General features: G+C 42.4%; 2 protein-coding genes across 2 annotated transcripts; one reads left to right on the top strand and one right to left on the bottom strand.

Annotated features, from left to right (window-relative positions):
• The first annotated feature begins 503 nt into the window (after positions 1-503).
• RTF2 (replication termination factor 2) lies at positions 504-26,436 on the top strand. The gene is made up of 9 exons (XM_082293070.1): positions 504-598; positions 1,529-1,623; positions 1,722-1,815; positions 1,995-2,134; positions 3,315-3,393; positions 19,342-19,455; positions 22,371-22,425; positions 22,512-22,604; positions 24,715-26,436. Exons 1-9 carry the CDS (start codon positions 530-532, stop codon positions 24,897-24,899), a joined length of 924 nt encoding a protein of 307 aa, XP_082149196.1. The 5' UTR covers positions 504-529; the 3' UTR covers positions 24,900-26,436.
• Positions 8,822-11,533, bottom strand: LOC309579525 (beta-1,3-galactosyl-O-glycosyl-glycoprotein beta-1,6-N-acetylglucosaminyltransferase 7-like; the record flags this gene model as incomplete). The annotated part of the gene is made up of 3 exons (XM_082292912.1): positions 8,822-9,280; positions 10,036-10,131; positions 10,558-11,533. The coding sequence occupies 3 exons, from the start codon at positions 11,531-11,533 to the stop codon at positions 9,048-9,050; spliced, it is 1,305 nt and encodes a 434-aa protein (XP_082149038.1). The 3' UTR covers positions 8,822-9,047.
• Positions 26,437-27,962: the final 1,526 nt, after the last annotated feature.

Here is a 27,962-nt window from a genome sequence, read left to right as displayed (position 1 = left end):
TCGCTGCAGTTTTCCTTGTCACCCCCGTGTTTCTGGCGTGATTTATCGCCGACATGAGTCCCTGTTACTATCGCTGTTCGCACACTCAGTGCAGCGTTTGCATCCCGGCTGAATTTGTGTGTGTGGATTAAACTCGCTCCCGGTACCACCCGTGTCCGTGACATTGCTGAGGGCGGGACGCGCCCTCTCAGCGCCCCCGCCAGCCCGAACTGCCTCGGCAGCGCCTCGTTTGGCCGTAAATCCTCCCGAAATGGGTGTCCCAGGGAACTTCCTCATGAAAACAAGGAATAAACCTGCGGGAAAGGGGCGGGAAGGGCGCTGAGAAATCCCCCTGGCCTCCCCCCCTCGTGCTCGCTTGGTACGTTCCGACCGCCCCCGCTCCCGGCGCGATGGAATCGCCCGGCGCGCCCGGTGCCGGTGGCCGCGCCCCCAGCTCCCGTTGCTAACCAACAGTGATGTCGTCATTGCGGTGCGCCGGAAGTGGAGCGGCGCAGCCGGAAGTACGCCGGGAGGAGAACCCGGAAGCGCCATGGGGTGCGATGGCGGCACCATCCCCAAGCGGCACGAGCTGGTCAAGGGGCCCCGCAAAGTCGAGAAGGTGCGAAGGGGCTCCGTGTGTGGGGGGCTGCGAGGAGAGGGAGCCCCGGCCCGGCCCGCGGTGCTGCGAGCCGGACATGGCGCTCCTGGCGCTGCAGCGTCGGGGCCCGGCCTGCTGGGCTCTGTGTGCGCTGTAGCGCTGGTGGCGGCTGCAGTGCGGGTTCTTTGTCTTGTGGAGGAGTTTGGACATGAGCTTCAGCAATTCCAAGGGCCGGGTCCTGCACTGCGGTCACAACAGCTCCGGGCTGGGGAAGGAGGGGCTGGGAAGCCGGGAATGGAGCCGGGGGTGCCGGTGACAGCGGCGGGACGGGAGGCCAGGGGGACCCGGCCTGTCCCAGCCGTGGTGTGGCAGCAGGAGCAGTGAGCGTCCCTTATACTGGCCCTGCTGAGAGACCTCGAATGCTGTGTCCAGTTCTGGCCTTTGCTACAAGAAGGGCACGGAGGGGCTGGAGCGTGTCCAGGGCAGGGAACGGAGCTGGGAAGGCTCTGGAGCCCCAGGAGCGGCTGAGGGAGCTGGAAAGGGGCTCAGGCTGGAGCAAAGGAGGCTCAGGGGGGACCTTGTGGCTCTGCACAAGTCCCTGACAGGAGGGGGCAGCCGGGGGGGTCGGGCTCTGCTGCCAGGGAACAGGGACAGGAGGAGAGGGAACAGCCTCAGGCTGGGCCAGGGCAGGCTCAGGGTGGACAGCAGCAGGAATTTCCCCATGGAAAGGGTGCTCAGGCCTTGGCAGGGGCTGCCCAGGGAGATGGTAGAGAACTGATCATGAATTTTGCCAGAAACTTTAGGTGAAGTTATTTTATGAATTAACTTTGAGTGCAGAAAGCAGGTTTGGTAAGAAACCTGGGGATTTGATGAATGCTTCAAGTATGATGGGATTTTATGCTTAAATAATTTACAAATATTTTAAAGTAATGAGAGTTTCTCCCCTTCCAGGTTGACAAAGTTGCAGAATTGGTGGCCAGGTGGTTCTACTGTGCCCTGAGCCAGGAGAAGCTGCGTCGGCCCATCGTGGCCTGTGAGCTGGGCAGGTGGGCATGTTTCCACAGACACCTCAGGAGTAAAAATAAATTATAAATACGGAACATTATGGCAATCCAATGTAACCACTGCAACTTTCGTGTTACAGGTTGTACAACAAAGATGCCATCATTGAATTTTTGTTGGACAAATCCCCTGATAAAACCCCCATGGAATCTGCATCCCATATCAAGAGCATTAAGGTAACCAGGTTGTGTCTAACATGAAAAGTTAAAATAAAAGGTTAAAATCGTGAGTGGAAGTTCAGCTGTAAAATCTCCATTTCCTTGTGCTCTCACTACGTATTAAAAGGTTTAAAACAGCAAAACGCAATCAAAATCAGTGGGGCAAAAAGCTTAAGGTTTGCATTCTTATTTTTCAGAATGTGACCGAGCTGAACCTGGTGGATAACCCAGCCTGGAGTGGGGACAAGGAGAGCATCAAGGGGGACAAGTACGATGACCTGCAGTGTGCACGGTTCATCTGCCCCGTGGTGGGGCTGGAGATGAACGGCAGGCACAGGTCAGCCTTGCAGCCTGGGAAGTGGCCACTGGGCAAACTGAGCACACAGCAGGGCAAATTGAGTGGGTAATGGTGTCAGCCAGGTGCTAACCCAGGCCTTGGTGGGGAATCTCTGTGTGTCTGTCTGCAGGGAGTTCAAGGGACTTCTGGGTGTCCTTTCACGTTATATTCAAGAAGAAAGATAAAAGTTAACCTTTTCTTGAATGAGTTTAGATGTATAATAAAGGAGTAGACAGAGGGCAATGTTGGTAGAAAAAAAGTGATTAAATGTTGTTTGGGGGCTGAACCACAGGAGATGGGATGTGAGCTCCCTGTGAGTCACATCGAGCAGTTGGAATCATGGAATGGTTGGGTGGGAAGGGACCTTAAAGCCCATCCAGTGCCACCCCTGCCATGGGCAGGGACACCTCCCACTGTCCCAGGCTGCTCCCAGCCCCAGTGTCCAGCCCGGCCTTGGGCACTGCCAGGGATCCAGGAGCAGCCACAGCTGCTCTGGGCACCCTGTGCCAGGGCCTGCCCACCCTCACAGGGAGGAATTTTTTCATAATATCCCATCCATCCCTGCCCTCTGGCAGTGGGAAGCCATTCCCTGTGTCCTGTCCTTCCATTCTTTGTAAATATTCTCTCTCCATCTCTCCTGCAGCTCCTTCAGGCCCTACAAGGCCACAATGAGGTCATTCCAAAGCTTCCCTTCTCCAAGCTGAACAATCCCAGCTCTTTCAGCCTCTCCTCACATTGTAACCCCTCCCTGTGTTAGGATCAGAATGGAGATGGGCTGCCTGTTCCAACCCTGCAGTATCTCTCCATTTTATTGCTCTGGGGCAGGGAATTTCCTCACACCCTGGTTACTTCTTTGTCTGTCACCTGAGGGATGAGAAGAGGATGAGTTCACAGCTGAATGGTTCACAGCCATTTCTTCCTCCAGAGAGGGATTAGCCAGGAGATACTCAAGATAAAAAACCAAAATGCATGTTGTGCTTTAATGTACTCAATATTTTTCATTGAATTCTTACACTGTGCCATTTAATAATTAATTAATTACCTATTTTAATGTGCTGATAGTTTGATTAAGGGCAAGAACTGTAAAGAAAGTGAGCTGTGACCTGCCAGCCCAGTCAGCACTGCACAGATCTCTCTGAGTTTTCTTAAAATCATTGTGTGTTTTATCTTTTCTTTGAAGGTTTTGCTTCCTGAGAAACTGTGGCTGTGTGTTCTCTGAGCGTGCTCTCAAAGAAATCAAATCAGAAGTTTGTCACAAGGTGAGTTTTTCCAGCTGCAGAAGCAGTGGGGCCATGTGTGTGTAGATACAATTGCAGTCACTGCTCTAAAGAGGGAGTTTTAATCTGAATGTGCAAATTGAAATGGAACTTGTAAAAGTTCTGTTCTGTGATGGCCTCAAGTACTTCTACATGGCCTTTTTTTAATAACACAATGTTTTTAAATAATTGTAAAAATAAGTATTTTTGTTCTCAGAGTTGGATTTTGCTGTAACTACTTTAGAATTTCCATTTTTTTCCCAATATTTGGTTCTAATTTCAGTTTTTAAAACAGTGATTACTTTGGTTGTGGGGTTTTTGTTTGATTGGTTATTTTTGATTCCTGAATCCACATGGCTTGTGTCTTACCAGTGTCTGTTCTGTGTTTAGACTGGCTGTATATTCAGGATATGCTTTGACCCCTGAATCTTTAAAGGACATTGGGTGCTGCTTTTTTACATTTTTCAGTGGGGCAAACTTTGTAGAATTCTCAGCAGTTCCATGATTTATTGTAGAAAATACAGACTTCATTTCACATTGCTGATCTCATTGTGCAGGTTTCCAAGGACAATGATGAAATTAGCAAATACTCTTTTTTCCTATCACTGCTTCCATTATCAGCAAGATTTGTGCTGGAGTTGCCACACTTGAGCAGTTATTTTTCTGTGAACACCCTGATGTTGGATGAAATATGGAATATATTTATATTAAACAAGACCTGTGAAGGGAAAACTTGTGTTGGTAAATTGTTGGCTATTGGATAGAAGGTTTATTCTCATGTTGCTGCTTGCAGTGCTCATTCTGTTCTGTCCTAATGGCTTCATTTCCTCTTGGCAGATACTCATTTATTTTTAACGAGGTGTTTTTTGGTTGGTTGTTTTTTTGGTTTTTTTTTTTTTTTTGCATCCAAATTTTTGTTGATGGATGGGTGTAACCAGAGCAGTAGATGCAGGAATGAGATATTTTGTCCATGGTTTGGCCAGACTGATAATCTTATAAAAACCAAATGAATCCCACATGGTTTTCAGTATTTAGCTTTTTTCAGTATTTAGCACAGCCACATTTCCATGAAGCTGGTTTCACCTACATGGGAATTCTTCACAATATTCAGAAAGATTCTTCTAGAAATAATTAAAGGGATATAATATTTAGTCTGTCATCTTCTCATTAGTGGATTTTGATGCACAAAGACAATGTTATCCAGCTGAGAGAACACATTGATTAAGGTCAAAGAGTGATTTGGTCGATTTTTGGGTGTATTCTGATACTGTTCTCCTTCAGAATCAAGGAGAGTAGAACTCTTCTAAACAGGATCAGAGAGAAGTGGTTGCTGTGCTTTGTGGCATCTAACAATTGGTTTATGTCCAAAGCACTAATTAGCAGCACATTCTGCATTTATGCAGCAATGGGACATACAGGAAAATGACCCAGAACTAATGATGAAGGAAAAGTGAAGTGTTGTGCACTGTATATGCTCAGATTAGAACCTGTTACCAGTTAATACAGTCCACTTCTGATACCTGCTAAAAGAATTTAAAGTACAGAATGTTAGAATGTTATGGGTTGTCTCATAGATGTTCTGCTGCTGTTAACTGTTGTGTTTTAAGAGTTGCAATGGTTTTGGAGCAAAATGCAGCCTATGTGAGCCACAGCATTTTCTTTTTCCTGGCCTTGCCACTGTCTGTGTTCAGCCTGTGCCCATCTCGTGTGTGCCGAGAGTGACACGAGGAAGGTTCAAAAAGGATAATCCTGTCTTTCTGTGGGACTCTGTATTCAGTTCTCAGCCAGCAGAATCTGTGTTTTGGCCTCATCCCAGAGATTTGCAATGGGTGTAAAACTGGAGAAATGTCAGTGCTGGAGCTCTGTGGCCATTCCCATCCCCACAAGTGTGGAATTCAGGAGAGCTCTTCCAAAACTCTCAAGGAGCTCTTTCAAAGCTCTTTTCTGGGTGTGCCCTTCTCCTGTGAGCCCCCAGAGCAGCCTCCCCAGTCTGCTCCCTCGTAAACAGCAGTGATTTCCCACAGGACTTTGGACAGAGGTGCTGTAAGGATACACTGAAAACATTCCAAACTGAATGCAGGTATCCAGCAGACCTCTCACTGCTCAGTTTTGAGCTCAGTTTTTACTGTGGCAGCTCACACAAGAACCAGAGAAATCCTTTTGCCCAGTGGTGTGCAGGTCACCAAATAAGTGTTCAGGACAAACAGGATGCACGTGCAGATTTTGTCTGATCCAAGGAAATGGGAAACACCAAGATGATGAAGGATTGAGCATTCCTTGGCTTCTCTCAACAGCCTTTGCCACAGTACTGGATTTGAAGGAGTTTATGGAGTCTAGGGAGGAGGAACCAGGCTTTCAGAGTTCTCTTTCTTTTGCCTCAAATAAACTTTACATGAAGAGCTGGCAATATAAAATACATGCATTATCTGCTCTACTGGAATTGTTAAAAAGACTGTAGTGGTAGCAGAGGAAAGCACAGAAATGGGAGAGGAAACTGTCATGGGTGGGGGCCCATTAGTAAAGAACCTGTAATAAATGTGTGAGACCATTCTTGAAGTGCTTTACCTTGAAAAGAAGCTGTTCTTTCTTCACATCTTAAGTAGCATTTTGAAGGATTCACCTAAAAACTAACATTCAAATGTGAAAACTCTAAGCCAAAGGACCAGTCAGACACTGGAGCAGTGTTGAGAAAGATTGTCTCATTGCCTGTAGGGTAAATGCTTTGAACTGTCTTGCCAAGATATAAAACTTCATGGGTTTGAAAGATTTGTTGAAAGAGCAATGAGAATTTTTTAGTGCTGGTTTAAGTTGGAGAGCAGGCTCGGTAGATGAAATGCTTGGGACAAATTTTATAGCTTCTACTTAGGTTTAGAAGTTGGAAAAGAGCTTTTGTCTGAAACAGAGCAATTTAGGAGTGCAAATACATCTTGTAATACATTTTTACACAGAAGTGGATTTTGTTTGAGCCATATTTTTGAGCTTTTGATCAGTAAGAAGGGAAAATTTAAACTCTTAACACTGTCACATGCTAAAATGTGACTTAGTCACATTTCAGTCAGCAGGAAGAGAAATAACTTTGCTTCCAGATGTGGATTCTGTAGCAGCAGCTTTGCAGATTGGGATTACTGCTGCCTCCTGCTTCCTGTTCCTCAGGAAGAATTATTTGTGATGGAATCTGTCAGTTTAAAATTTGCACTTTGGAGCAAGCTGGTTAATTCACCAACAGCCTAAAATCAAAAGAACAAGCAAGACTGTCTCTGCTCCCTCTTTTTGTATCTGATGGGATGTTGGAGATTTCAAGTTTGTAGTGATCTGTGGATTTTGGTGGTGCCCAAATATTTTGGAATTTTTGTGGCTCCCAGGTTCTTGCATGGGCAGTTTTTGGTGCCTGCTAACTGGAAGTCTGCTATTTGACAGAAATTATGCTTTAATCTGGAAGCTGGCTCTCTTAAGAAGTTCCTGTGGATCTAAAAGTATGCTAGAAGTGGTTTGGAGACAGGACAGAGGTCATGGAATTGGTGGTGGAAGTCCTGGGAGTCACTTTGAAAGTTAAGGACAAGATTACATTTAAAATGTACTTTCTTGGATCACTTCAAAGTTTATTTTGGACTTGTTTTCAGAGTCAACTAAATACACAGTTGAAATGGTGCCCTAACTATGAAGCTCTGTGCCATATCAAACACTTCATGCCATGTTTAATTTAGATAGAAAGCTTTTTAAAACAGAATTTATGCACGTGGCTGTCAGATCCAGAGCTGCGTGTGCAGCAGTGGTTCCTGGAACCAGGGTCACTTTGGCACTTTCTGCTCTTAGGGCACCAAAATTAGCAAACATTTGCTGAGGTCTAAAAGTTGTGATTGATCTACTCTTAACGTAATAACACAGAATTCATGAAGGCTTTTCATGTGTGTTTCAAGGAGGTAGTGTGGTCATGGTAATCACAATACTGAGTTCAGTACTATTTCTTACTGATTGAGAATGGTTCAACGATGATTTCCCTAAAATTGTGTTTCAAGTACAAAATCCTTTAAGCAAAGAGGGTCATGCTGCAGAGATTTTCCTAGATTGACATGGGTAAAGTCATACCAAAATGGTCTTTTAAGAGGCCTTTTTGTGTAGGGTTTTTGCCTGGTTCAATTTCTGCAAAAGGAGCCTGGCTATTGAATATTTAATTTTAATTCAATTTGGAAGTGATGCACAGTTGTTCTGTGTGGTGGTGCCAGGGTGAAAGCTGGGGACTGGATTTGCTGCAATGATGGCAATAAGGAACGTTCCATTCCCGTTTTAAAAGACATCATGGAGTGGATAAATGCTGGCAGTGCCCTTGAGTGGACTGGAGAGAAATTAATTATGAATATTGCTATGATTAATACATGCCAGAGACCCATTAGCTTCAGTAATGGTTTGGAGAGAGACTCTCAACAAGCTCAGCGTGAACATGTGCATGCCTTTTATTTTCCTTTTCTTTTTTAGCTTTATTTCCCTCCATAAAAAGCATCTCCAGCAATATTTAGCCACAAGATAAGTCCTGGATTATCCACGGAACTGAGCACACGCCTTTGGGTTGAGTTTGTAAATAAATAGGGACCAGATGGCCTTTCTTTAGGTTAAAGTTCATTTGCAAGAAATGATGTTTCCAATAAACTTGTGTGGGAAAATGAGGAGTAAAGGCCTGGCAACCTGGGAATAAGTTTGTAACAAGAAACTTTCATGTCCTGTTGTTGGGTCATTTGATTTTTCTGGGAATAGGCTCGATCTGTAGCCAGTTTTCTTGTAAAAACTCAGTGATGTTTTGGCTGCATATTGAAGATTACATTGAAATTGCTCCTTTTTAAAATGTATTTGCATTTATTTATTTTTATTTATGATTTGTAGTTCTTAATCAAGTGAGTTTTCCTGGTCCCTGCCATGTGTTACTGCACTTGCTGCAGGCTCTCTGCTTCCCTCAGTCAGGTACACTGAGATGGAAAAATGATTGAAAAATGGCTTTTTGCTCACTTTTCCTGCAATCCTTGGCCTCAAATTTTCCCTGTCTCCTTGCCCTAAACTCCTGCAGAGACTCAGAACAGTGACTTTAAGACAAACATGCCTTGCAGGATCCCTCTGTTGTTGGGAGCAAAGCCTGGGAAGGGCAGCAGTGATGTTGCCATGCTACAAAATGAAATTAGGGATGCAGCTGGCCATGGGAAATAAAAACAAACCCACACCCCCCGGTGGCATGGGCTGTGTCAGAAACTGGTTGTCACTTATGTACAAGCTTGGAAATTTTAGCATCGTTTAGCAGCTTCGTTATTCAAAACACTTCATAAGACATTCAGTGGCCGTGACTTTAATTCGTTATTTCTCCGTATTTTGTCTTTGTTCAGTCACTGCTTCCATTTTATTACTTTCATGCCAGTTAGTCATGCTTTGGCCGTGAATGTGAGGAACATGGACTTTTCCAGCTAAAGAAGTCATTTAATGGATTATGAACTTCCCCCCTTGTCTTCAGCATAGATTCAGACATTCTTTGGGAATGAACCCATCGCTACTGGAATAAAGAAAACCTGTTTATTTCTCTGGGAGTACAGCATTGTGCTTTACCCTTCGAGTGAAGCCTATGGCTATAAATGTCCGTGTTTTCTGCCAGGATGCTGCACATTAAGTTTGGGAGTGGGTTAAGCTCCCCCATCCAGCTGCATGTTGAAGTGGCTGTGCTCCTGCAGGCGCCAGTGCTCCTCGATGGGCGCCTGAGCCTGGCGCAGCGCCTTGAGCCGCAGCCGCCTCTCCAGGCACTCCATCGCCAGCGGGTTCCGTGCAGGCTCGAATTTGTTGGCAAACAAATGAGGGGACTCAATAATCCACTGCAGGTCCCCCAGGCCGTAGATGCAGATGTCTCTGACGTAATGACCTGCAGAGACAAACGGGAGGGAGGTGGCAGCAGCAGGAAGATGAACTGAAGCATTTTTTTAGAAAGAGTTTTTTCGCCTTTTGATTTCTGCTAGAGCATCATGGAAATGGAGCTGGAGGATAATGCTACAGTATTATAAAGACAAGGGTTTGGGTTTATGTTTGTTACCTCCAGCTGCTTCCCTGCCATGTTGCTCTGCTTAATAAAATCTTGTAGTTGGGCATCAGATGTTCTGATCTCCTTATTGGGATTCCCTGCACAATCACACCTGTGCTCAGCTTGCACACTTAGAGATTTTAATTATTTCTGCATGCTTTCCATGTGCTCAGCACTATTCTTTTTTATTGTTGTTCAAATTGAAGGGATTTAACCCAATGTTGATGGAAGTACCTGACAAACATCCTTGTCAGGTAAAGTCCCTCCACTGACAACTGCTCAGTCAAATCAGTGCCCTGGTAATTAGGGGCTGCAGGAAGGGTTGTCAATGTATGGATACTGTGTTCATCTCCAAATATATAAAACATCAGTAATATTTTATTATAGAAAATACGTAACTAACATATTAATATAATGTATATCTCCTTCAATGGATACGGTGCAGTAATTTATAGGGTGCCTTGTTTTATTCAATACTTCCAAAATAAATTATATATGACCACTGAAGCACATTTAATAGCTGGTTTAAATAGTATGTAATCACCAATTAATGCTCATCAGTGAATCAAACTTGAGTTCACGATCAAAATTCATATCACCTTTGCAGCCCTTGTGTGAGGCTCCTTCTTGATCTTTCCATTTAATGGCTCTTAGGTCTCCTTGCCAGCCTGCATTGGGTGTAGCCCCTGGAGCATCTTTAAAAACAAAAGGCTCTGATAAGTTCTTTTTTACTTATTATAGGGGAAATTTTCACTGCTGAAGACATTTAACTGTAGTGAGATTATGGTATTATTTGCAGATATTTATGTTGTAAGAACAGACATCATTGTCAGTATTACTGCTCTTTTTATTCCTTGAGCAAAAGCTTTCCTGCAGCAAAGAAACTTTTTAGCCAGCATTTTTCTAGCTCATGGTCTGCACTGCAGCAGCACTTCCCTGCAATCAAGCTTTGTTTCTCAGCCACCAGATGTGACTTTTCAAAAGGGCAGCACCAAAGCTGAAAAAGTGACTTTATTTCTGCAATTCAGCGCTGTTAAGCTCCGAGTTGGAGCCCAAAGCCTCTCCCTGCCCGAGGCCTTGCCCTGCTGGGGTTATTTGTGGCAGAAATGACAAACTCTTACCAGGTAAACGATTGAGGGTGACCCAGTAGTGCTCATCAGGGCTGTAGGTGTCCCTTGACCACTCCAGCAGAGCTTTTGCCCGGGCATCACTCAGTGTGAACTCCACGAAGTCTTTAGTGAGGATGTAATAGGCACTGCCAAAATATATTGTCAGGTTATGAGGAGGTTGAGCTTTCCTGATCTTTGCTGGATACACGTATGGCACTCCAGAATGGATGTATTCCCTGTAGCTGACCTCTGTCCTGTGTTTCATGTGAAGTGGTTGGACTATCCCAGGAGTGATATTTTTACCATTCCACTTACTTTTTATGTATTGTATAATTTCTTTATTTGTTTTCAGGGGGTAATCTTGACCACACAGGTTAATAACGTAATTCCACTGAACTTTGGAGTTAACGAGGTCTCTCATGCAGTTAATATCAGCTTGTAATCTTGAAAACCCTGCATAAACAACATGTTCTCTTTTTGAGGAAATAAAAATATTTTCGAAGCAGTTAACAATATTCTGTACAGCAGTTTTATAATCTCTGGGTGACTTTTCATCAATATGGATGCAGTAAATATTCTGAGGCATATAAATAGCTCTTAGCAGCCTCACAAACATTTCCAGCTCCTTGTGAATTGTAATAATGTACGCCAAGGAGAAATTTCCTTCTTCATCTGACAGGGGTCTGGTGATAAAATGCAGAGTCTTCAGGACTGTGGAGCAGCTGCAGGAAGTGTGAATGCAGCTGAGTGGTTTGGACTGGTAGGACTTCTGACAGAAGTTTCCAATTCTAAAGGCTGCAGGTTTCCCCACAAAAAGAGCTGAGCAAAGTTCATCTGGGTAAAAACCACACTCCGCTTTTTTGACTTGGAATTTTTGGTCATTTGGCTCTTCATAAAGTGGAACCTTTAGGTAGAAGAAGGTGTAGATGAATGTACAGACAGCAACGCACACTAAAAATCTTGATTTCTTTGCATGAAGTGGGTTCATCTTTTATTTCCAGATCCTGTCTTCTTATCATAGTCCAATTAAACATTCAGATCATCTGCAAGGAAAAGTGAGATAGAGCGAGCAAGAGAACCTTTCTATTTATTGTTTTAAATGGATGCCATGTTAGTGCTGCATTTTTAAATGCTGGGATTACTACCAGGAGCATCTGTGTGTGCCCATGCTGAGTGCACTCAGCCCCTGGCAATGCACAGCCATGAGGTAGGAATTTTGTCTTTCCAGGACAAAACTATCTCAAAATGATAGAAAAGAACCCAAAACGGCTTTGAATTCTTCACTGCTTGCCCAAGGCAGGGCTCAGCCCATCAGGTGGGAGTTTTCTGTGCTCTGAGGTCTGGGTGAGCCCAGGGCCCCAGGGAAGAAGTGAGCTCTGAGTGCTCAGGAACAGCTGCTGCTGAGATTTCCTCAAGGCCTGGGAAACCTGAAGTTCCGCCAGAGGATCAGAATTCGGTAAATTAAATCAACAGAAAACTTATTAAATAAACAGAAGGAAGAGACTAAAACGTAATCCACAAAATACACTGGGTTTTATCCTTATAAAGTCAGCAAATGTTTCTGACTCTGAGATTTTTTTTTTTTTCCCTCTGACATCTTTGTGTTAGTGCTTTGGAAAACTGAACATGGGGACAACTCTCATTTCTTATTTTTGGCATATGTGCATAGCCTGAGCTAAGGACACAACTGCCAGTACTGGCATTCAGAAATAACCAATTTACAGCATATTGGCACAGGAGTTTTTCCATTGTGGTTTTTTCCTTACTTTTACCTTGTTGAACAGTCAGAAGAATGAGAGTGCAGCAGTCCTGAATCCCACAGCAATTACATGAAGTCTTTGTCCTTGAAGCATTTGGTATCAAAATTCCTAGAGAAAAATACCAAGGAGAAGGTCCATCGACTGCCATTAAGCTTAATAGTTAAATTCTAACAGATTTTCATTTTATTTTAAAGGTAATTAATTTTCTCTTCTTTTAATCAATGATTTTTTTAAACAAAATTCTCATTTCACCTTGAAATATTTTACATTTTGCAGCTGTCAAAATCATGTAGTATTTGGCTTTACATGGGAACAGAGAAACATAGATTTTTATAAAGATAGTTCCATTAAAGGAATGCTGCTGTGGTTAGAAGCCTCAAGGTTTTCATTAGAAGGAGGTGGAAAATACTTCTTTTTATTAAAAAATCAGCATCTCCCTTAAAAGCTTGAAAATAAAGAGGGCATTGTAGTTAAAGTAGCAACGAGACATAAAATTTCAAAAGCATTAAGAACACAAATTGAACTAAGCGAAGGGATACTCCATATTCCCACATTTTTAAGATCCTTTTAGGCTTATGGGAAAGAATGTATTTATCTTTTGGTCCATACTGGTATGCACTGGATTTCATGCTGGAATGGTGCCTCTTTTCCACTGAGCATTCCAGAAAGGGGAGTTGTATGTTAGGTGGAGGACTCGTCCATTTTCCCGGGATGTTCTGTCAGCAGCTCAAAGAAAAACATCAGGAAATCAGCTCCCAGGAGAATATTTTTGCCTTCAAGCTCCTCAGGGATCCATTTACTGGGTAAACAACCTTGATGGGAGCGTTCCATCCATCTGAACAAAAAGCTGCAGCAAATCCAGTCCGTGTCAACCTTTCGATGCTGTGCAGAAAGCAGGAGAACAGGGATGCCACTGCAAGGTGAAAAGCAGGATTTTTGCAGTAAAAATGAAATACATCCTGTGCTTCAGCCCAGAGGGGGTTTCCAGGAGGACCATTACGTACCCAGGGGCTGGAATTGGGGAAACACTGATTTCTGTGGAGCTGGACTCAGACAAACTCTTTATTCTGAGGGAATAATTGCAGGAGGAACATTGAGATTCCTCTGAATTAGTGAATGTCACGAGATCTCTGGGATGTCACAGGGAAGGTTCATTCTGAATATAAGAATTACACTAAAGACAGTGGGCAGCTGTAGAAATATTTGGGGTTTTATACCTGCTAAAATATAACACCAAGATTGTGGGTTCAGTCCCTGTACAGATCATTGACTTGAGAGTTGGACTCAGTGATCCTTGTGGGTGCTTTCCAACTTGGAATATTCTCTGAATCTGTCCAGAACGAGGGTGCTTGGCAGGTTTTTTCCTTAAATACAGGTTGCAAAGTGTAGTTCTAGGGAGCCAAGCTGAAACCTGCTTGTTTCATACACTTGAATTTTTATTACCCTTCAAGTAATAGCTTCTGGGGCTGTTTCGGGCTGTTGAGTGTTTACTATGGATTTTTTCCTACTGGACTGTGTGACAGCTAGAAACTGTATTTTTATGGCAGCATAAAAGTACACAAACACCCCATAATCAGGTAAGAGGTAGCAATTCCTCTGCAGTGTGAACATGTTTATGGAGAATGGCTGAATGATGAAGCCTGGCCTGCAAGAACAGAATTTGACATCTTTCAGCCTCAGGGGATATTATGGAATGAAAGCAGTGTTTTGGTAGTGTTTTACCAGCTTTAGAGCTGGAGTTGCAGCTCTCAGTGCCACTGGATATGAAATTTGTTGTTTAGCAGGATCCTCTCACCCCTGTCTGCTGGCAAGGATTATTCTCCCAGGTTTCCTCCTGCCCTTGAGGAGCAAGAGATCCCATTGGGAATGTCCACGTCCACAACCCAGTCTGGGACTATCTTGCCCTTGAGTCTTATTATGCAAGAGTGCCATGATAGGTATTTTATGTTAGCAGAATGTCTTTGAAACTCAGCATTTCTTATGTTATGCACAGGTTTTCTAAATCTGGAGGATGAAGTTGTATGCATTTTTTTTTAAGAAACAGGGATTTTCAAGCACCTTCGTGGATGCTTTTAAGGATATTACTTAACAGAAAATTGTTGTAAGCCTAAGATAGTCCATCGCAATTAACAAAGTAAACTCCAGAGGAAAGGGGAATTATGATGATACCTGGAAAAAGCCTGTGAAATGTCAGCTCAGCTCACTGAGACCCCATTAGCACATACTTGGCTGTGCATTTTGTTGTAACAACTCGTTTTGCTTTTTGCTGTTTCTTTCTGCCATTGCATTTAGGACTGCATCACTGCACCTCTAAACGTTCTGTTTTCTCTGTGCTCTTTGCATTTGCTTAATATTAAAGTTTATCTAAAGTTTGTTTCGTAGGACCTCGTGATTTAGTGAGACAAATGACTTGGGAATGCTTCATCTTCTAATAATATGCTGAAAAAGCATTAAATACTTAATTCAACTTTTTTTATATCTGATTTTTTTTGTTTGAAAGGTATTTATGCAGTCATTAATGTAGACATTTTATAAACGGGGAGGATTGATTCAGTCCTTAAAAAATGTTAAAATAAATGTTTTTAAGTGCTTTTTCCATTGTTTTGTTTTTTGTTTAAACGGGTGTCAGGATACAGAGTCTGCTTCTGGGTTTTGAGATGCATTGAGTAAAAACATTTCTCCATCAAACCCAGTTATTTAAACCATTCTGATTTTAAAACACTGCATTAGAATTGACATATTCAACAAATTTATGGAGTTTTAGTGTTCATGTTTGCTATTTTTCCTGTTACGTTTTTCTTTTTCCTTGTGTATTTGACCTCATAGTAATTTAAAACAAACACTGTGAAAGCTATTTAAACCCTTAAGTTACAGGGCTGTAAAAAAATTAAGTTGCATAAATACTGTGAGTTTTAGAATACAAACAATTAGAAGTAATGATCTCCATCCTTTTGTGCATCCGTGAAAAGGTGAAGAAGGGAAAAAACATTAACCTTACTGCAGATTTGAGTATTTTCTAAGTAAAATTGCCACTTTACATAAGGAAAAAGCAAAAAACGAAATGCTGCGATGCAATTGATGCAGCCTTACCTCGTCCAGAATTAGCCAGGAGACGGCAGCATAATAAAGATAAATCCAGGGTCTCATTGTCCTTCAGCAGGAGCCGGTGTCCCTCATCCCGATCCCAGTTAACCATTAAACGGGAATGTTTTCACCCCGCCTTCCCTGCAATGTTTAGCATATTTATCCCGCAGGAATTCTCGGTAGCTTCAGGAAGCGGGGAAACTTCTCCGGCCGAGGCAGCCTGGAAAGGGCTGGAATCAGACGGGTGGATGCGGAGGAGGAGTATTGCCGAGGATCAGGAATAATTGCAGTGCCCCCGAGCCTTTAACCTGTGCCCCTGGGCTGTGACAGCTGAGCCCGCTGGCTGGGAAAACTGGGAACCTGCCTCCTCCTCTTCCTCCTCCTCCTCCTCCTCCTCCTCCGCCTGCCCTTAACTATTCGCCTGCCGAAACTTTCCAGTTCGGAGCCAAGAATTCCAGCAGGGAATTGCTGCCGCCGGGCATTTGCAGTGGCTGGAGGCTGAAATGAGAATAAATGGACGGTCTCCTTGAAACACAGACCTCGCTTGGGATAAGCACCTTAGCGTAAGTTCGCGAAAGAATTGAAGGTGTAAGTTAGCGAAAGAATTAAGGGTGAGTGCCTCTATAAATGTAACCACTTCTGCAAAACAGGGATGAAGCCCTGAGTGGGCTAAGGAGGTAAAAAAGGAAGGGGTTGAATGTAACTGCTGCCAGTTCTGCAAAACAGGGTCTAACCCTGGTGGGGTAAGGAGACAAGGAGGAGGCTTAAGTGTGACTGCTCTGTCTATAAACGCTTCTGTGAGCAAAGGTCCAGCCCTGGTGGGCCAGGAAAATAAGAAAGGGAACTGATACAAAAGGCTAGGAAAACAAATTGTGTTGTAATGGATAGGAAACGGAATATAATCAATAAAGCATAGCTATATACAGAATAAAAGTCTTCTAACAGTAAAGTTAGGTGTGTGGGATGAATCTCTGTGATAGGACCATGTGCCATGTTTGTAACCCTGAGATAAAGAAAGCACAAGTTGTGTAAGACCCCAGCCCTTACAGCTCTTAACTTTTAGGTAAGCAAGCAAACAAGGCACATGCCAGAATTGTAAAATTATAAAAGTCTGTGTAAAATGAACCACAGGCAGACACGATCATGGAGGTGTTGAGCCCTGCATGTTCTCTGGTGCCAATAAAGGTGTGCTTTTGCTTTACTTTACAGTCCCTGCTGTGGAGCAGCAGATTGCTTTGGATCATCCTTCACACACAGAGGGTTTGCTGTTACAGCCTTTTAAAGGTTCTTAGGGGGTTTAATAAGTTGAAAGCTGAGCTTAAACGTACTGGGATTGGGAGGAAACTTTCTGATAAAAATACCATGTTGTTCAGAAATAAATAGAGAGAAAACCGCGAAGTAAGTTACAGCACAGCTGCAGGTTTGACAGGTACAAAATTATCACTGATTTTAAGAGAAACTCTGTAAATTGAGGCTTTTTCTTGGACTGGTTTTGAAGTAGATGCTGCAGCTGCTGAGTGGAAGTTCATGTTCTGTGAATCAGTAGGTGGGAAATTTCCACTGCTCCCAGGTTGTCCTTTACTCTCTGACCCCTTGCATGTCTGGGTAGGGTGACAATGTAAAAAACCATGTTCAGCAAATCTGACACTACTGAACTTTTAATGGCTAAACCTCTGGAAAATTCTTTCTCTTAAAACTTGTTTAGTTAACTGTGGCAAGCAACAATAATCTTTAATACACAAGTTTGTGTGGCTGGGAGATGAACAGTGAGATGATCTGTGATGTTCAGTCCTTTTCCTAAATACCTGCCCTGTTTAAAGAGGGACAGTCAGGTTTTGGCCATCCATGTCCCATATCCTGGTGGGAATTGTGCATTTCCTAGTAATGGTCGTGTTCAGGAGCGCTGCAGGAACTCAGTGTTTAAAATTTGGGAAAGAGTCTTTAGGTTTCTCTGAAGACATTAAACTGTAGCACTGGTGTAAACATTTAGATATGAAAACATATTTGCCTGTTGTTTATTTTTATTATATTAAGACTGGAGTAGTCATGCATTGAACTATATTTTAGATGCTATAAAAAAATCAGTGTGTCAATGTAATTTACACAAAGAAATAATATACAACTCTTGTCTTAGGCAGCCGAAACTGTAAACTCTAGAATTCAGGAAGTCATCTTAAATAAAGAGTTCATTATTTCTTTAAAAATTCCGTGTTTTATACTTTAAGAAAGATAAGAACTATCTCATTTAGGAATGTCCTCTATTCAAGGTGCTAAGAACTGTAGCAAGTACCTTCATATATGTTTAAAGTCCCAAAATAAACAAGGTACAGCAAAGGAGACCCTGTGATATCATAAAACAAACATCTACCCCAAGACCTTAATTAATCTGAAAGAGCAAACATCTGAATTTGCAAAACTGAAATTTCTTTCTGCTTTTTATCTCGTTATTTAAACACTAAGATGTTTGGAAGGATATGGTCTCTGACATAATCCAATGTTGTCATGGCAAAAAATTACCTGTTTCAGGGAATGGAAAGAGAACACTGTCTTTATTTCCCTGTTTCTTGTAAATACTTTTCAGTTTTGAACAATTCCACCTGTGTTTTCCAGACGGGAACCTGGATTTGGTTGCTCTTTCAAAATGCAACATTTAATAAAATTAGAATCTACTGACAAAATAGGTTTGAAAAATGCTGTATTAGGAAACACCCTAGAAAAGAAATTGTGGGGCTTCTAGAACTGAATTTGTGGGGTTTCTTGATTTTGGAGCCTTCTCACTCCCATGTGTGAGATCACACCAGGCCAAGACTTCTCATTGAGTAGAAATGGAAAAATATTTATTGTGTGTGACTTCTCTTCCTGCCTGCCCTCCTGTGCCTCTCTCTAACCCTTGCTTCTCCTCTCAATCTGACCACTTGGGTTCAGGTTCATTTTTGAAGCTGTGCTCAGCTTTTGAGCAAAGTCCTGCCCATATGTCCTTTCATTTGTTTAATTCCTACTGCAAATACAGGAGTAACCTTTTGAAACCTTTGTTTAGAAAAAGAAGAAGAGTAATAGCAGAGGCAGGATTATAAATTAATCTTGCAGATTAGCAGAAAGCTTCTGCATTTAACAAAATAACTCAAAAAAAAAAAAAAAAAAACAAACCCCAAAACCAACCAAATAACCAAAAAAAAAAAAAGAAAAAAAAACCAACCAAAAAACAAGCAAATTGAGATCTTGGACAAGAAAACATCATGGTCAAATGTGCTCATACATCAAATGATTGCAAATGTGCACAGGGAAACATCTGTGCCTTCAACCATGAAACAAATGTGGAAGTACACAGAGCACATTACAGCCATTATCCAGATTAATTTATGAAAGTAGTTGGAAACTTGGTAGTGTTTGATAAATCAGATAAGGGTCTGCTCTCTGTGCTACAATCCAATGAGACAGCAAGGCAAGGGTAATGAATTATTCTGCTTTTGTGACCCCTTTTTATCCCCACAGTATAGAAATAATAATAATAATAAGTATAGTACAACACCTTCATGTTTTCCTGTCTTCCAGCTGAAGAGAAAAACTTGCAGTCTGTTCCACATGTAGAGGAATAACACCAAAGGTGGTGTCCCTGGTCAGTGTAAAGGAACTTCTCCCATCAGTTTTTGTTTCTTATCTCACTAAGCTGAAAGACAAATTCTAGAGCAGAATGGCATCAAGGTCTTAAATGCATTCATGACTGAAAATCAGAAAGTGCTTTTGGGTTGTAGCTGTGAGGTTCAGAAAATTGAGTAGATTCTAATTAGGAATACTTCTAAGTACATTTGTGCCACTAATGCAAGGAACCCATGAACAGAAAATACACTAAGGGACCTTATTTTTCATGAAAAAAAAAGAAGAATTAGTGCAGAGTGTTGTTTATAGGAGACAGAAAAATAAATATGCAATTTTGTCCTTTTTTTTCATCAAGTGTGGTGTTCCCTTTCAAGAGGAAGATGTGATTATCCTTAATGGTAATAAAGAAGATGTGGAAATCCTGAAGAAGAGGATGGAGGCAAGAAGACTTAAAAGTAAATTAGAAAAGGTAAGATTTTTATACATCATTTATTATAGAATTGGAAGAATTCTTGTCTGCAATGAATCTGCTCTAAGATTTGCTGATCTTTGTGCAGATGGAGGAATTTACTCTGTGAGCTGTGTTGTATTTAAGCACTACTTTGAAAAGCAGTGGGGTTTTTTGTGTGTATTTTGCCAAGAACATCCTGAAGTTGTACATCCTCAACTTTCTTCTGCCCAGCAGGCAATGCCCTGTGCTCTCAAAATGAGCAAAATGGACTCTGTGCCAGCAATACTCCAGGGTTTCCTTGAAATGAATTACCTCCAGTAATGGGCTACATCATCCCTGTAGTTCTTGTGGCAGTTCCTGATGATGGCATCAGTTTTTTGATCTTATAAAATAAGATGTCTTTTATTGGCCTCTGCCAGAAACAGGATGTTGGGATCTGTGCATTCCTGGGCTGATGATGTAAGTGTGGAAATTTATCATGTTTTGTGGTTTTCCCAGGCAGTGCAGCAGAGCTGCAAGGACTTGATTCCCACCTAATTCCCACCATGCTGTTGAGGCCTTTGCATTTTTTTATCTGACCAGGTAAAATGAGGTGGAAATCAAGTCCTTGCAGCTCTGCTGCACTGCCCTGTGAGGTGGGAGCTGTTCCATGGTGCTGAGCTGTCAGATGACACTTCTGCATGTGGGAATTTTTTCAGCACTGCTGTTTTTCCCTGAACTGCTTCCTGGAGGATGCCAAAGCAAGCAAACCTTTAGTGCTGACTCAGGCCAGGGTGCTCAGACTTAGCTGGATCTCAGGAACGTGAGCCATTGTCTGATGCTTTCAGCATCTGAGACTTGAGATGGAGGTTTCATCCCTTGATTCTGCCATGCAAATATTTCCCTAGTTTGTTTTAAAGCAAATCCTTGTTTCCTTGCTAGGGAGCATATGATTCCTGCTCCTCACAGGGCCTTTATTCATCTGGGCCAGTACAGCGTTGCTGGGCCTGGGCAATACATCAAAAGGATGGTTTTCCATAAAAATCCTGCTGTTCTGTTTCCTGTTTTTCATAGTCTCTGCATATCATGTCTTATAGCTTCTGGCATAAGAATGATAATCTCATGCTGTCTATTCAGGTGGGTTTTCTTTTTTTTCCCCCCCCTCAGTACTCAGTAGTTAAAAGTTTGGGAAAAAAAATTCTATAATTTGATGCTAGACTATTGCAGATCTTGGCAGATGAGTGCTCAGCCCCAAAAGCAGTGGTTGGTTGCACTTGGTTTGCTTTAGGAACAGGACCCTAGCAAAGCACCTGTAGCTTTGGGTCAAATAATTTTGAATAATCTGAAAGTTGATGCTGTCCCCAACTTCTGCTCAGCAGAGAAGTACCTGAATGTCCAAGGCAGTTGTGGCTTTTAGGGTGACAGCACAAAAGGACACCGTGCCCTGGTCTTGGGGCTCTGTGCTGTGGGGGAACATGCAAATGGGATTTGTTTGGTTAGATGAGAATTACAGGACAGGATTTGCAAATCTCTCAGCAAAGCAGCCTCAGGTGGTGACCTTGGTGCCCCAGCTGGTCCCTGCAGCTGGAACCAGCCCCTGCTGTCACTGGCACCATCTGAGACCTGGGAGCTCCATCTCAGTGTCAACACAATTCCCAGTTTGTTATTTCCTCCTCAGTTCCTTCTGAGCAGGCTCAGTGGACTTGCTGTGTTTGGAGCAGGAAGCACAAACTCCTTTTCTTTATCCCCGTGAGACAAATCATCAGGAAGATGCAGCTGGCATTAATACAAAAATGTATTCAAGCTCAGCTCTGCCACTGTGCCCATAGTGAAACACCTCTATGAATACACACATCCATAGAGCTACAGACATCTGGGATGGGACTTCTCTTTGGAAATCCACCCGTAACAAAAGGTGGAAATCCCCTGCACTGAGGTTTTCCAGGTACCTGAAGGCCAGGCTGGATGGGAATGGTCTATGGAAGGTGTGTGTGCCCGTGGCAGGGGTGGAATGGGGAGCTTTAAGGTCCTGCCAACCCAAAACCATTGCGTGGATTTCTCACACCAGGAGAGCGACGTTTGCAGGCAGAGCCGTGATCCTCTGCCTCCACCTCCTGGCTCAGCTTTGCAGCAGCATTTGCTGTGGCATTTTTTCCCTCGAGCATTAATCCTTTGCTTCACAGCAGGGATTCTCCTGAGTTTTAGAACAGAATTAAATGTATTTATTTTCTTTGAGGTTGTGCAGCTGTCTTAAAACATGTTCACAATTCAGAATGTATCCAGTGAGAATAATGCTAATGACTGTTGTAATACATCTTTCTTTTTCAGCTTGGCATTTATGTAATCAAAGCCAGTAATGGGATTCTTCTTGGTTTTTTTCTGTGTTTTTTAATCTGTACAAACATAAATTAATTTGGAAAATCTGCTGCACAGATGCTTTTAAAAAATTTAGATTAACTACATGCCTCCTGTCTTCCCAAGCAATGCTGCAGCAGAGGGTCCAGTTATTGGCTGGTACCCAGGAGAGATTTTTTTATGGACTAAACAAAATTTAGTGAATATGAGATTCAGGATTCTCCTGAAATTTTTCTTGAAAAACATCTTTATTGATTACAATTAATTGTGTCTTATTAATGTTGTACAATTTGCTGCCCTGCTGTGTGGGTTCAGATTATCAGTTAATGATAATAACACACCCACCTTTCAAAGTATGCAAAGCAAAATATTAAATCCAGACAAATCCAGTTTTGTCCTGTAGTTTTCTTTAATGTAACTGCAGGGCTCCCAAGAGTATTAATTCTTCCATGTAGAAATAATACAAAAAATGTGGAAAGAAAAGCTCCACTGAGTAAGAGATAAAAATGTACTGAATTCAATTGTGTGTTTATCAAATATGAGTTGGGAGTTTTATCTCCTTTCAGTCCCTTACCAGGTTTCTGCTTGTGTTGTTTCAGAAATCAAAGAAATCTAAGTCAGCAGGAGCAGCTTCTCAGCAAGAGACCTCTGCAGGTAATACAGCTCCCAATTCTGTGTCACCTTCTGAGTCTTGAAGCTGATTCAGGATTTCATTTTTTTGGCTTTTTTTATTCTTTTAGATTCTCCAGGTCCCTCAAAAGCTAAGAATGGAAAGGATTGTGTCAATTCCAGCTCTGGGGAAAACAGGCAGATTGTCTTCACCAAAAGTTCAGGTTGGTGGTTAATCCTAAGGTGAAAAATGGGACCAGATCTGCTTGGTTTCGTCATTCTAATACTGCTTTAGGTTGGGAACTTGAATGGATGAGCTTAGAAATTCTTATTTACACGGTCCAGGGTTTGGCATGTCGGTTTTGTTGGCTGCGAGGTGGTGGAGGAGAATTTGCAGTTTCCTGATGTACAGTTGGTCAAAAACTGTGTTATGGCACTTTATTTGGATGAACTGTGTTAAAAATCCCTGATTATTTAACTTTTAGTCCTCGTTTTATCTGCTAATTTGCTATGTGTCCTTGGGAGCACTGGAACAGAACTTCAGGATGCACTGATGAACCTACAGCAGCCTTGAAGCTTGGAGTAAACTTGGCAGCCCTTAAACCCAAAGGATGGTGCCCTCTCTTTATTTAATATTTTTCTGCTATTTAATGTCCCCATACTGATATTTTCACACAGAATGGGTACATTTTTAAGGTCAGTCTGAGGTTTCTGTGGGAAGTATTAAATCCTCTACGTTAAAAAAATCAGAATAATTTGAAGAATCTGACAGTGATGATCCATCGATAAACTGGGAGAAGCTGAAATTCTGTCAGCAGTGCCTGACCTGCCCTCTGCTGTCTGCTTTTATACAGGAGAGACTTTTAAAAATACTTCATCCCAGATGAAGTAATTGCTCCTGGATGTTGAGCAGCCTCATATTTGTAATAATGAAAATGAATTCGTTATTTTCTGAGGGTGTAAAAGAAAAAAAAAAGTGCCTTTTGAAACTGCTGTTTCTGGCTGCTGTTATATTGGCCAGCAAGAGATTAAAAAGAGGAGAGAGAGGAAAATAAAGGAAAATCCATGAGGAATGGCAGTAGCATGGGAGTCAATTTGTGAACACGGCACCCTGAGGTTTCTGGGCTTGTATTCTTCCAAATCCAGGGTTTGGCAGCGCTTTCCAGACAACTGGTGGTGGCATTGCAAACATTCTGCAAAGCTGAACAGGGTCTGGTCTGTGAGGATTTGGGGTTGCACACACAATTGTGTGAGGATTTGGGGTTGCACACACAATTCCATGAGGATTTGGGGTTGCACACACAATTCTGTGAGGATTTGGGATTGCACACACAATTCTGTGAGGATTTGGGATTGCACACACAATTCTGTGAGGATTTGGGGTTGCACACACAATTGTGAGGATTTGGGATTGCACACACAATTCCATGAGGATTTGGGGTTGCACACACAATTGTGAGGATTTGGGATTGCACACACAATTCCGTGAGGATTTGGGGTTGCACACACAATTCCGTGAGGATTTGGGGTTGCACACACAATTGTGAGGATTTGGGGTTGCACACACAATTCTGTGAGGATTTGGGATTGCACACACAATTCTGTGAGGATTTGGGATTGCACACACAATTCTGTGAGGATTTGGGGTCGCCCACACAATTCTGTGAGGATTTGGGGTTGCACACACAATTCCTGGGAGCCCCTGTGCCTGAGTTTCACTCAAGATGTCGAGTTTCTGTGTTCATTTCTTTGCACCAGACTTGGCTTTTTCAAATACCCTTCTGCAGCTTGGGAGATGAAATAGTAAAAAAAAAAAACCCCTTTTTTTTTATGTAGCAGTAGATAAAATACACTGAGAAAAACAGTATCAGAAACAGAGGATGGGCATTTCCCTACTATGAATATAAAATGATGCAGATCTTTGTTGTTGGTCATAACTTTGCAAAGAATAAGGGGAGCAGAGGGATTCCCTGGGGAAGGTGTGGCACAAGTTCTGCTTTTGGCATTTGATAGCTGATTTCTAAACAATACTGCAGGCTGCTGGGGGCTTTCATGTTGCTTCAGACCAGAGCTCAGAGCCAATTCTCACACAGAGAATAAATGTTGTCACTACTGAATTGCAGCTCAAGGGATTTACAGAATTCCTCTCTCAAGATTTCTAAATGTATTTTGAGTATGAATTCTAAAAGCTGTTGAGTCCAGTTACGGGAGCTATTTATGAGAGACCTGAAAAATGTGTATGTTTTAATTTTCAAACACTGTTTTTCATCTTTGTTTAAATACCTTTGTACACTGTAAGCTGTCATGCTTCATTCTATTCCTTCTTCCCCTCAGAGAATGGAAATCCATCAGTCCCAGGAAAAGTCAATAAAGCTTCTTCCACCACCACCAAGAGATCCATTGCAGACAGCGAGGACAAGTCTGAGGCTTACAAATCTATTTTTACAACTCACAGCTCAGCAAAACGTTCCAAGGAGGAGTGTTCCAACTGGGTTACTCACACAGCTTACTATTTCTGAAACCATGAGGAGCCTCAGTGGAGCAGCCCCTGCTCTTTTCCTCCCCCAGGGCTCTCTGTCCAACTCTGATACAGAACTTTTGTGGTGGTCTCATCCTATCTGGAGTTACTCTCTTTGTAAGTTGGTTGTAAACCTGTTCACAGCTGATGAACCTGTGTTAGCTGGATGGCTAACACATTCTGTTAAATAAGAAGTAGACCAGCAGAATCCATGTTGCAGCAGCAGATCTCATTCTGAAATGTTGGATTTTTTGCACAAAAATTCTCTTTTCTCCTCCCAGTTGGATGTTGTGATCCTCAGTCACAGGGCTGTGTCCTCAGGAGGAGCAGGGAGGGGGAAGTTCCTGCTCTCCTGTTGATTTGTGCCACCACTGTAATTACAGTTTTCAGTGTATAACTACAGAATTCAAACCCTCTGAAACTTTCTGACAGCAAAAAGATAAATAATGTTTTTTTTTGTCAAGCCAACTGGGCCCTCAGTAGAACTATATGCTTCTGAAAGGTCTGTAGGTATTTTCAAATAATTTACCTTTTGACAGAATAGATGAGAGCACAGTCATGAAAATGTTTGTGCAACATTCTTGTCCATATTGCTGTAGCCTGTTTTTAACAGCAGAATATTCCCTTGTCAATGCTTGAATCCCATAATACCTACATGGAATGACCAGAGGGAAGGTTGGAAGTTTTTCACTTTCCTCCCTCTTTTAAAATTGAAATCTGCTTTTTAAATCTTGGCACAAACTAACCAGAAAAGAAATGCAGAAAGGAGGAGGCTTTTAAAACCACTGCATGAAGTTACCTTGTTACCTTTGTGTGTGAAAATGATTCATTATCCTTGTAATTTATTTTTAAAAGTGTCCCCATTTATAATTGGCAGTAGTTACCTGGAGATTCAAATGCTGCGTTGATATTTGCATAGGTGGTCTCCATGATTCAAAGAGGTTGAATGAAACTGCTTGGATTTTATTATTATTTTGATGGGTATAATTAAAAATTGGCTTGCTGTAGAATTTGTGTGGTGGTAAGAATTTTTGTTTTCCAGAGATGTCAGCACATCAAACAGTTTGAGGTTTGCTGGAGCTTCCAGGAAGCATTCAGGCACATTTTGTATGCATAGCTAGGAATCAACTTTGTTCTCCTTGTTCTGTATTCTTTTCCTTATTATCCTTTATTATTTGTTGCTTACAGATAATGAATTTCTGCACTAGAGGTGTCCCATAGTAAGGCTTTTATTTGCAGTCTAATTCTGTTTGACAATACATGTTAAAATCCTATTAGTGTTTTATAGGACTGCACTTTTCTTTACTTACAGCAGTTATAAATCCTGAAGGGAATTAATTTAAAGCTTTTGATTTAGTTTTTACTTTGCTAAAAAATACACAGGGAAACACAATATTTAGTTTTGCTTCTCTTTTCTTAGTGATATCAGGCAGAGTCCAAGCTGTTGGTCCCAGGTTTTCCTGCCCACTGGGCCATAATAGTGACTCCTTTTCTGAGTCTGATCTGCTCATCCATTAAAACAAATTCCTGGCTAATAAGTTGGTTAATGTGTAGATTCTTCCTGTACCCCTGGGTTTATCAGCTCATGCTCTGCCTCTCTGCCATGGTTGTGTCCAATATTCCTCCATCCCCACGTGGGGGACGGAGCTCTTCAAACACTTCTGGGTTATGGAAGTGTTTTCAGTGGGGACTTCTCCTTCCCTTTCCAAAACTCCAGCTGTGAAGGAATGTGATGTATTGTTGGCATGTGAAACACTGTTGGAATGTGAAATATTTCTGGCCTGTGGTGCAGTTCTTGCCACAGCTGGTGTCGAACAGGAGCCCAAAGTGCCACTTGTGCTGTTGGCAGCCCGGGATGGGCAGCGGGCGCTGGAACGTTGACTTGGCAACTTTTAATGGATTCAAGGGAATAGTTTGCTGGAGGATGTTTGCTTTGTTGTGGTTTGCTTTTTGTTGGAGAGGGCAATTTAATTTTCTTTTAATGTAGGTGAATTTGAATGCTGGTGAAAGTTGAAAACTGCGGAAGTCTTGGAATCTGAAATCTGGGGTTTTGAGATGCCACGAGTCTCCTGCAGCACTGCGTCCATGGGGCTGTTCTGGGGAATTCATGGGACAGTTAGTTTTGTTTCCATGCTGTTCAAGCCTTGGCCTCTCTTCTGAAAAGCTCAAAAAAGCATCCAGTTAGTGGCAGTTGTATAATAGGGGGCTGTTTTTGTGGTGTGGAACCTGCCCTCTGGGGACTGCACTGAAATGCAGCAACTTCCCCACACACTGGTGGTGAAACCTGGCCCAGGTGTGCACGAGTGGAAAAGGCCTGGAAGGTTCTTTGTCCTAAATCACCATCCTGGGAGCTGCCTGGTTGTCTGCACACGGGAACAGGTTCAGTCCTTTCCATATTGGTGCCTCTGAATCCCAAAACCTGAGGGTGTTCCCACATCCAGACCCGCCGAGCTCAGCCTGCTCTCAGTGGTCAGAACTGCAGCTTCATTTGGTCTCCAGCTGCCACACCATGAGATTATCACATGCCACTCAAATTGGCCAAAAAAGCTGGAAGTTCCCTTTAAAACATGATGCTTGTTAGATTAAAATATTTCTTACTCATATCCTATTCTTAGCTAAACTGAACAGAGTTGTCTGTGAGTGTCCTGCCTTGCTGTGCAGCCCAGACCCCTGTGCAGTTGGGAGATTTTGCTCTAGATTCAGACCCTGCCAAATAGTTTCTTGGTTACATTTAAAAATAAAAGGGCTGTTTAGACATTACAATCCACAGAGGGTCTGAAATCAGTGTGTCCTAAGCTGAATACAAATCACAGACAAAAAGTGTTTTGTTGGGAGGGTCACAAATGGAACTGATTACTGCTAGACTGTGGATTTCCTTCTGGAGGATGGAGCTGATAGAATTCCTTCCTGACAGTTAGAAATTATAATTGAGTTGGGGTTTTGCTGTGCTTCAAATTTAACCAAGCTTCAAAATGAGTAAGAGGGATGGAATCCAAATCCATCTGCAGTTCTGCCTATAAACCAGGATTTTCATCTAAATATCCATCCAAGTGCCCAGTTCCTG

Source organism: Coloeus monedula (assembly GCF_965178545.1).
Source record: "Coloeus monedula genome assembly, chromosome: 17".
Lineage (NCBI taxonomy): Eukaryota > Metazoa > Chordata > Aves > Passeriformes > Corvidae > Coloeus > Coloeus monedula.
Note: the sequence above shows the minus strand (reverse complement) of the source record. Positions and strands in the feature narration are given on the sequence as shown.